Genomic DNA, 9,915 nt, shown 5'->3' on the forward strand with positions numbered 1-9,915 from the left:
CACTGGGCTGCCCAAGGAGAGAAAATGTTCAGCTGGCAAGGTTTGAGGATCCCCACCAGCCACAGCAAGAGTATCACAATTTTGGGTGGGTCTGAGTCCAAAGTAGGTGGGTCCTGGCCCACCCAGGCCCACCTGTGTCTACACCACTGGTTGGGTTATCATCCAAACACGTTCTGGTGAAGTCTATACCCCAGACAATGGTACAAGATAAAAAGGTGCAGCACACTGCTACTTCCTTGAAATAGACTTCCTCATACTTTTCAAGAAAGGATCTGTGATTATTGAATAAGGATATGCTATTGGTGCTAATTTTACCAAAATATCTTTTCCAGAGTGAAATGAATATCATTCCCCTCCCTCTCTTCCTGTTCTCTTTATACATTTTCAGATCTAAACACATTTTGAAATTTATGAGTTTATCTGTACATTCTAGATTAAAGAACAGTATTTGGTAATGGGGTACTCATTAGGGACACTCAAACTAGAAACAACCAGAAATAGCAGCACCCCTGAGGCTTCCAAATTATGAATACAGCACAAACAGCTGAACAGCAGCTTTGGGGCTGAGAAAAAAACAGCACCCTGATACACCCACAATACCAAAAGCACAACACTGGTCCTGTCAAAGTGCAGCAATCTATAATCATGCTTGCCTCAAACATTTTTCAAGCGAAAATGCAAAGGCAATAAAACTACAGTTTAAAAAAAAAAAAACCCACACCAATTAATACCCAAATGATACCCTTAGAGTTGTATCGCACTTTAGAAAAGCTAGCCTTTGGGTTGCTGCAGAGTCTAAGAAAGTGGAATTGAACAGCTCTGTACACAGATGGCAGAATGGGATCAGGATATGAGGAACCGTTATAAAAAGGCTTATATGGGTCCAAATTTTATGGCTGCTTGAATCCATTCAAAACTAACAAGTAATTATCCTGTGATCCCCTTCAGTGCTTCCTGAAAGCAGACATACACATATGTTGTTACCGATCTACACGATGTCAGCATTGTGTTCGAAAGATTTCACCTGTGGCAAAACTGGTTTTCATGTGCAAAGCCCCAGGAGATTTGACTTCAGTCTTTTTGCTTTCTTGTTCAGGCCCTTCAGCCAGGGCTTGATGGAATTTGGATCCAGTCCTATTTTCTAACTCTCCTCTTAATACATTAAGACATGGATTTAAAAAAACTAGGAATGGACCAATAGGGTTTGGGTTGATGACATTGTGCCAAAGCCTTAAATTTCAACATTTGCCCTGCAGTGCTCAGATGCTAATACTGGTGGTAACTTACATCCACTGACTTTTCCTTCTGTATCTTCCTCTTGGTTTCCTTTTCACTGTGTTTCAGAACCGCTTCCCGGCTGTAAGAATTAGTTTGCTTTGTATCTGTTGGGTTCCTCTGGCGGAGGCCCACGTGGGTCTCGGAATCTGAATCGTTTACCTCCAGTTCCTTTTCCAGTTCTTCCATCTCCTCTGGTGATAGGGTGGACAGCAAATTATCAATATCCGGATCTTCGCTTACTTGGCGCCGGTACTTGGCCACTCTAGACATTTTGACAGCTTTTGTGTTAAACAAAGCTTCGAGGAAGTGGGTATAGAATGCACCGGGAGAATCCACCGAGTGCTAAATGCAGATAAAGGAAGGTGCAGAAAAGAAATTGTCCTAAGGAAAAAAACCAGGCTGCTCTAGAAGCCAGACAGGAAAGCTTGTCCCATGCAGCAGGTGAGGAAGCGTTAAACCTGAGTAGGGTTTAGCTTACTTAAAACTCTAGATAGATGTCTTAGCACTAAAGCAAACAGACGCTGGTTGACACAACTCTACACAATGAGCCCCCCACCTCAAATTTACATAGTCCCGACTAGAACAGCCAATCAGAGAGAGAAGGTGGGCTGAAGCCCTATCCGATGGTCTGAAACATAAGGACATTCCAGGGAATCTTGAGCTGCATGACCAAATTTAGGAGAGAACATTTAGCCTTTTAAAGGCAATAGAAAGATGTATTGAGATGAAATGTAAAAATGCAATCAATGGCAAACTGAGGCAAGAAACTAAGCAAAGCAGAGCAAGTCAACCGAACCCAGCTAGGAAGACTGGAAGTGAAATAGCCCGCAGCCAACGTGCCTGTAGTCAGCCGTTTATTTTCCCCTAGCTCACTAATAAATTAAAGTTATGTCATCTGAACCGGGGATCCCTTACAAATAAAAATTTAAAAGATAAAAGATACTTATTTTTGGCAGAAAGGATAACCATTTAGACGTTGCATAGCTTGCAAACTATGATTGTATCTTTTCTCTTCTCTGCGGTTTCCTAACACTTTTCACTGTCACATCACAATAAAAGTGCATTTTAATTTGCACAGCACAGGGAAATGAATGCTTTAGACTCACAATCAAGGATTAAAGAATCAACAGTTGAACAAAAACCATGCAAAAAAAAATGCATTTCCTCCTGTATACTATAGTGCAAAATAACCCCAGCAGATGTAACTTCTCAAAACTGACATAATTCAATCACTAAACTGAAAATAAAATCATTTTCCTACCGTTATTGTCTGGTGCTTTTATTTTTCTAATCATCTTGTTCCCAGTCTCTGGTTCTACTTCCCTCTGTGCTCTTAACTCTGTTTCCAGGCCCTCCAGTCCATTTGCTATTCCCTGGTTCTGCTTGGTGCTCTTAACTCTGTTTCCAGGGTCTCCTGTCCATTTGTTATTTCCTTTCCCACTTCTTTTCTTCATTTCCTGCCCAACCTCCTCTTTAATAATGATCTTTCCTGTTAGCTTTCTTCCATTTTTCTGTCTCCTTCATAAATCTATCTAGTTTTCCACTTCTTCCCTTCCCTTCTATCCATGCAGAGCATTCCCCCTTTCCCTGGGTGCATCCCCCCTTGTCTCTCCATTTTTTCTCATCCCTTCATGTGCAGCACTTCCCCCTCCTCTGTTCCCTTCCATCCATATGCATAGCCCCCTCCTCTTTCTTTCTCTTGATCCATGTTTTCATTTCCCCTTCCTCTCTCTTCATCCATTTATTTATTTATTTATTTATTGCATTTGTATCCCACATTTTCCCATCTCTTTGCAGGCTCAATGTGGCTTACAATACATCATGGATACTGGAAATAAGAAGAGGATATACATTTGGTTTTACAGAAGGATTTTGGGTTACATGGTCATGAAATACAAGATAGTGGTATTACAGAAGACATTATCAGACATTAGAAATACAAGATAGTGGTGTAGCAGAGACATTATAAGCCATTAGAAGCGTTACTACGTTTCTGGGTATATTTGGAGATTTTTACATGTTTTGATCTTTGTGGTATATCTTTTCAAAGAGATGAGTCTTTAGTAGTTTACGGAAGTTGGCCAGTTCATAGGTCGCTTTCAAATAGCGTGGTAGTGCGTTCTATAGTTGCATGCTCATATAGGAGAAGGTAGAGGCGTGTATTAATTTGTATTTCAGACCTTTGCAGTTGGGAAAATGAAGATTAAGGAATGTTCGAGAAGATTTTTTTGCATTCCTGGGTGGCAGATCTATTAGGTCTGACATGTAGGCTGGGGCAGCTCCATGGATGATTTTAAGAACTAGGGTGCATACTTTGAACGTGATTCGTTCTTTGAGTGGGAACCAGTGTAGTTTCTCTCATAGGGGTTTCGCACTTTCATATTTTGGTTTTCCAAATATTAGTCTGGCTGCCGTGTTCTGGGCTGTTTGGAGTTTTTAAAGTATTTGTTCTTTACAGCCGGCGTACAGTGAGTTGCAATAGTCCAGATGACTGAGTACCAGTGATTGTACCAAATTGCGGAAGACGGTCCTTGGAAAAAAGGTCTTACTCTTTTTAATTTCCACATTGAGTGAAACATCTTTTTGGTTATGTTTTTCGCATGATTCTCAAGTGTTAGGTGCCGATCAATGGTGACTCCAAGAAATTTTAGGTGTCCGAGATTGGTAGATTTAGTTTTGGTGTGTTGATGGTGGTAAATTTGTCCATGTTATGTTGCGAGGTGAGTACTAGGCATTGGGGTTTTTCTGCATTAAGTTACAACTGAAATGCATCTGCCCATGAATGCATGATATGTAGACTTTGGTTGATTTCGTTGGAAATTTCACTTAGGTCTTGTTTGAATGGAATGAAGATCATTACATCATCAGCGTATATGTATGGGTTGAGGTTTTGGTTCAATAGTAGTTTGGCCAAGGGCGTCATCATTAGGTTGAATATGGTCGGTGAGAGGGGGGATCCCTGTGGAACTCCGCATTCAGATATCCATGTGGTTGATGTAGTCGAATTTGTTGTCACTTGATATGAACGTGTAGTTAGGAACCCCTTAAACCAATTGAGAACGTTGCCTCTGATGCCGAAGTATTTGAGGATGTGTAATAAAATTCCATGATCAACCATGTCAAAGGCACTTGACATGTCGAATTGTAGAAGTAGTATGTTCTTGCCGGTTGCTATCATTTGTTTGAATTTGGTCATAAGCGTAACTAGTACGGTTTCAGTACTGTGGTTAGAGCGAAATCCTGACTGGGAGTCGTGTAGTATTGAGAACTTGTATAGATACTCTGTGAGTTGTTTGGTCGCCATCCCTTCTGTTATTTTGGTAATTAAGGCAATGGATGCTACTGGTCTGTAGTTAGTTAATTCATTGGCATTTTTCTTTGCATCTTTAGGTATGGGGGTGAGTAAAATGTTTCCTTTCTCCTTTGGGAAGAGTCCATTTTGTAGCATAAAGTTCACGTGGTTTGTTAGGTCTGTTATGAATTGTTGAGGGGCCGATTTCATAAGGTTATTTGGGCATATATCTAATTTGCAATGAGATTTGGTGAATCTTTTAAGCGTTTGTGAGATGAGATCTTCTGATAGTATTTCGAATTCAGTCCAAATCCTGTCTGCTGGGTATACTCCGGGGTCTGGGTCTAGGCAGTCTGGGAGTGTAGTGTATTCGATGGGGCTGACACGTGCAGCATTCCCCCTCTCCCTTCTACCCGTGTAGCATCCCTCTTTCCCTTCCATCCTAACCAACTGCAGCATTCCCCCTCCACCTTCCCTTCAATTCATGTGCACCATTCCCCCCTCTCCCTTCACTTTCATCCACGTGTAGCACTTCCCTCCTCTTCAAGTGCAACATTTCCCCCTCCCCCTTCCATCCATGTGCTGCACTTTCCTCCTCTCCCCTTTCCTTCCATCCAAGTACAACATTCCCCTGTTCCCTCCATTCCACCATCTCCCTTCCCTTCCAACCAGCACGAACCCTACACACTTGAATGTTTTAGGACTGCACTTCCCTCCTCTCCCTTTCTTTCCATCCTAGTGCATTTATCCCCTTCCCTTTCCATCCAAGTGCAGCATTCCCCTATTCCCTTCCTGTTCCCCACCCCTGGCAGTCTGTTACATCAGGTTCTCCTGGGCACTCTGAGGCTTCTTTCCCTCTGCCGCATCCTGCTCTTGTGGCAACAGAGGGAAGAACCTCCGAGCTGGCCAGAGAAAGCCTGATGTAAGCAGTGCTGGGCTGCCAGCAAACATGCAATTTTCTATGGCTTGTAGCATGGGGGGGGGGGGGTGGACAGAGGGAAGGGAGATGCCGGACACCCAGGAGAGAGAGAGGAGCGGGGAAAGTGTGCTGATTTTTGGGTGGCACTTACCACCCCGTAGCGACGCCTATGGGGATGAGAAGGCAAAAAAAGGGGAAGTAGCTCTCTCAGTCCAAAATATTAAAATACTTGAAAATGGAGGGCACATGGGAGAAAGAAGCACTGCATATCATCTATGAAAGATGCCACTTCCATCCTCACAGATGTACACTACAGATTTCTGACATATATAAAAATTGAATACTCTGATCAATAATATTATAAAGGTGGGAATGAAGGGAGAGGTGATAATATTGCGTGACTTGAATCTACAGGATATGTGTTGGAGTATCTCATCTGGCTTTGGCAGAACCACAAAGGAAGGATTGATAGTGGATCTTGTATCTCTTCCATTTTAACTACTAGCTGAAGGCAAGCTGTATTAGCTACAGTTGCTATTTCCCTATGTCCCATAGGGCTTGCTGAACAAGTCTATACCCAAGGCAATGGAAGGTCAGATGACTTACTCAAGCATGGGCAGCAGAATGGGGTGGGCCATGCATGATCTCAGCAATATTTTACTTGGCACAGCATCAATGTGGCAGGTCACAGCTTGATTTGTTTGGCCCCTCTGTCCAAAGTGATGTTCTACTACACCTGTAACCACCATACCAAGGAGCATCAGCAAGATTTGAACTTGGCTTCCCTGGTTTTCAACAAAAGTCCTCAATGGATCTTATTATCATATATGTATTGTGAGGAATATGAGGGTGAGAGGGAGAATGAAGGCACATGGAGGAACGAGGAGGCTTGAGAGGGGGGAGGGGAGACTGGGTAGAGAAAGGAAGGAGTCTTTTCCTCTGGGGGACTGGAGAAACGGAAAGACTACAATTCCCAGCAGCCCCTGAGTAGGTCCCATGGTAGAAACAGGGACTTCAATCCCCAACAGCCCCCAGAGGAGGTCAGGAGAAGGGAGTTGGAAAAACCTGTCCCAGAAAGCCAGGGTGAGGGAAATCAAGCAAATAGAGAGCAGCTGAGCAATGAGTGTGGGGCGGAACCTATGAAGTGGCAAGGGAAAGAAAAGGAGGAGGAACTAGAGCAAGAGGAGCCGATGGAGATTGCCTGCTCTGACTAAACTGGAAGGAGGTGAAACAGGAAAGGGCTGCTCGGGAGGAGAGCCTGGTAGAAGGGAAAAGGTGGCTATCCCACAAGGGGAGCTGAGAGAACAGGTTTACCACGGAAGGGTCATGCGGGTGGTGGTCAGGGTATAATGCTAGCCTGGTTGGGGAGGGACCCTTGCCACTCTCCCTAGGTTGATTTCTTTTGAAAGGGAGAGAGGAGGAGTGGTAGTTTTGGGCAAACCTGCTATACATGAACTGCTGGGAGTTTGAGCCCTTTTTGAGCTTTGTTTGAAGAATCGCTTTGTATACCTGCTTTATATGAACTGCTGAGATTTTGGAACCTTTGGGGGGTGGGGGTTATGTTGTTTTGAATACTATGCTGTTGAACTGCTATGCTTCATGAGAAATGCTGTGGTGGGAACTACCTTTGGAGGAGCAGTTGACCCAAAGGGATTACAATAAAGTATAATAATCTGACCTTGTGGATTGCCGTGTGCTCTTCAGCAGTGGATTACGGCACACAGCTCAGCTAAAGGGCCGAGGGACTCAAGAGTCTCCCGGTGCAGGAGACTTTTCCAAGAGTCTCCCGGTGGTGGAGACCTTACAGTATATATGTGCAGTAGAGTACTTCTATAACTATTATATGGTTTCTTAATGCAAATCTTTATGTCTTCTCTGTATTTACTTGATCTAGATATAAAAATGAAAAATAGGAGGAAAAGACCTCATTTAGACCTTCAACCACCTTTTTGGAACTAAATGTTTGTGTGGTTGGTTAAACAAGTCATCATTGGTCTAAAAACCTCCTTTCCACCGTTGTTGAACAAACCAAACCAGTGGCGTAGCCACAGGTGGGCCTGGGTGGGCTGGGGCCCATCCACTTAGGGCTCAGGCCCACCCAACAGCAGCACATATTTAGTGCTAGCTATTGGGGATCCAAAGCTTCGCCAGCTGAAGACTTCCCCCTGATGGTGCTGAAAACACTGCTTTCCACTTCAGCAGTCTACGCCCCTGAACCAAACAATAAGCATTTTTATTAAACAATAATTATATCATTCAACAGCTGTATGTGGTGAAGTATTACTTAGCATGTAAATAGCTTGAAATGATAGTCAGCTGCTTTCTGGTGTCTGAACGCTGTAGACTCCTTGGGCAAACTAATCTAGTGTAGGAGAAAGCACTTTATGAAACATACGGTGTGTTTTGTGCATGCAGCCATGAAGATGGTTTATTCGACCAGGGTTTTTATTCCTATCGTTGGTGCAGTGCACAGCAGCAGATGGATTACTCAGTTAATGGTCTTTTTCAAAACCATTTTTAAGATCCTGTCTGCAGATCTTTTAATTGGTATTTTTTTCGAGCATTGAGATTTTTTTTACAGATTTTTTGATTATAACTGATGTTAATCTCAATTCACTGTTTACCTTAATCATCAGACTCCTGATGTAGGCCATCGGGCCGAAACACAACATTGTGTCGAGTCATTTTAGTCATTTTCTAAGTATAATTGATTTATTATTAGTTTCAAAACCATTAAATGTTATATATTTTAATTTTAGTTTGGTTTCAGTCTTTGGATAGCCTGGCTTATATTCCCACCTTTTTTTATTTTCATTATTCGACCTCCTTAACATTGTGTTACGACATAGGAAGGAGGAAAGTTGGTGTGATGCTGTACTGATAAATATTAGAAAAGACGTAGGTAGCCTTAAGATCATTAGTAGAGCAAGCAGGATATTTCTGACCTTCAAAAAATGTAAAAATTGGAGAAATGGTTGCTTTGTGTGCAGTAACATCATCCTAACATTCAGGAATAACAGCACAATGTCTGAAAAATAGAAATTAACTACATTAACGTGTCAAGGCACTTTTAAAAAGATGAGTACTAAGATGTCTCTGGAAAGCATCAGTTATTTCAAGTGGCTGAAGCAGCTTAACTCAAAGCCAATAACCTTTATGAAATGCCTGAAGTGTCTGAAAGGTCACAAGAGACCAGTCATAATGCTGCCAGGTTAATTAACAAAATAATAAGATGACAAATGATCAGGGAAAGACTTATTCTATTAACATATCAAAAAATTATAGTGCTGTGAACTTGTCATTACAGCTGCTCCGTTGATGCAAACATTTGTACTCTTGCTTTTAAGATACTCATCTGTAATACAGACATTTCATTGCCCTTACATGCAGGTAGCCTTTGCAAAAATAATAATAATAATCTTCAATGCAGTCCTCATCAACAAGACACACAATGGTGACAAATTGTGCACTGCAATTAATGTTCACTGAATCATTGGCATGAAGTGAAAAGTCTCCTACTACTTAATCAATATTGCATCCCTGTCACCTAACATAAGATTATTTCTGATGATCTTGGCTAAAAGTGGCACTCTGATCGCCTCCAAAAAGCAAACGGTTTGTGTGGAAAGTAGAAAATCAAAAGCCAAGCATTCAAATCACATGTATCCCCCCCCCCCCCCCCCCCAAAAAAAAAAATTATGAAGCACTCGTGGGAAGCAGCCTGCCAATAAGCTGAAGTCAGTTTTGGAAGAAGCCATGAAAATGGTCAAAGTTTAACAAATCAAAGCCTGTTTTTGCTTTATGAGATAGTGGGGGGATATCACCAATCCCTAGTCATTTAAATTTTCACCAAAGGCAAGGTCCAATCTAGAACTCATGAGCTGAGAATAGGTACGGTAATTTTGAATGTTGCCACAAAAAAAAAAAAAAAAAAAAATTCAGAACATGTAATTTTATTACTAAGCAATTAATGGCTGTAAACTTAGCATGCATATGTACCTTAACACCCTAGTCCCCCCCCCCCCCCCTCTTCTTTACTAAGCTATGCTAGCAGCTGCCTCGCAGCAATGCTGACACAGCCCATGCAAAGTGAATGAGCTGTGTTGGCACTAGCATGGCTTAGTAAACAGGGGGTAGCAGGGGCGTAGCCAGACACCCAATTTTGGGTGGGCCTGGGCCCAAGATGGATGGGCAGTAGAACTCCGCCTTTTCCCACAAGTGATTTGGTCTCTCCTTCTCTTGCCTGCATGCCATATGGTCTCTCAAATATCCCCCCTCCCCCGCATACCTTTTAAATAGCAGATTTTCACCTCGCAGTGAGCAGCAACGAATACACACTGCTCATACTGGCCCCACAGCCTTCTCTCTGATGCAACTTCCTGTTTCCAAATAGGTGGGAATACATCAGAGGGAAGGCTGTGGGGCT

At 42.5% G+C, this 9,915-nt stretch overlaps 1 protein-coding gene across 2 annotated transcripts in view; it reads right to left on the bottom strand.

Annotated features, from left to right (window-relative positions):
• The window catches only part of LMOD1 (leiomodin 1), a 107,947-nt gene extending 106,157 nt beyond the window's left edge, over positions 1-1,790 (bottom strand). For both annotated transcript variants that reach the window (XM_030220374.1, XM_030220375.1), the window contains exon 1: positions 1,288-1,790. In XM_030220374.1, coding sequence (XP_030076234.1) covers positions 1,288-1,548 — 261 coding nt within the window. In that variant the 5' untranslated portion in view covers positions 1,549-1,790. The remainder of the gene's footprint in view (positions 1-1,287) is intronic.
• Between the last annotated feature and the right edge of the window lie 8,125 nt (positions 1,791-9,915).

This window comes from Microcaecilia unicolor, chromosome 12 (assembly GCF_901765095.1).
Source record: "Microcaecilia unicolor chromosome 12, aMicUni1.1, whole genome shotgun sequence".
Taxonomy (NCBI): Eukaryota; Metazoa; Chordata; class Amphibia; order Gymnophiona; family Siphonopidae; genus Microcaecilia; species Microcaecilia unicolor.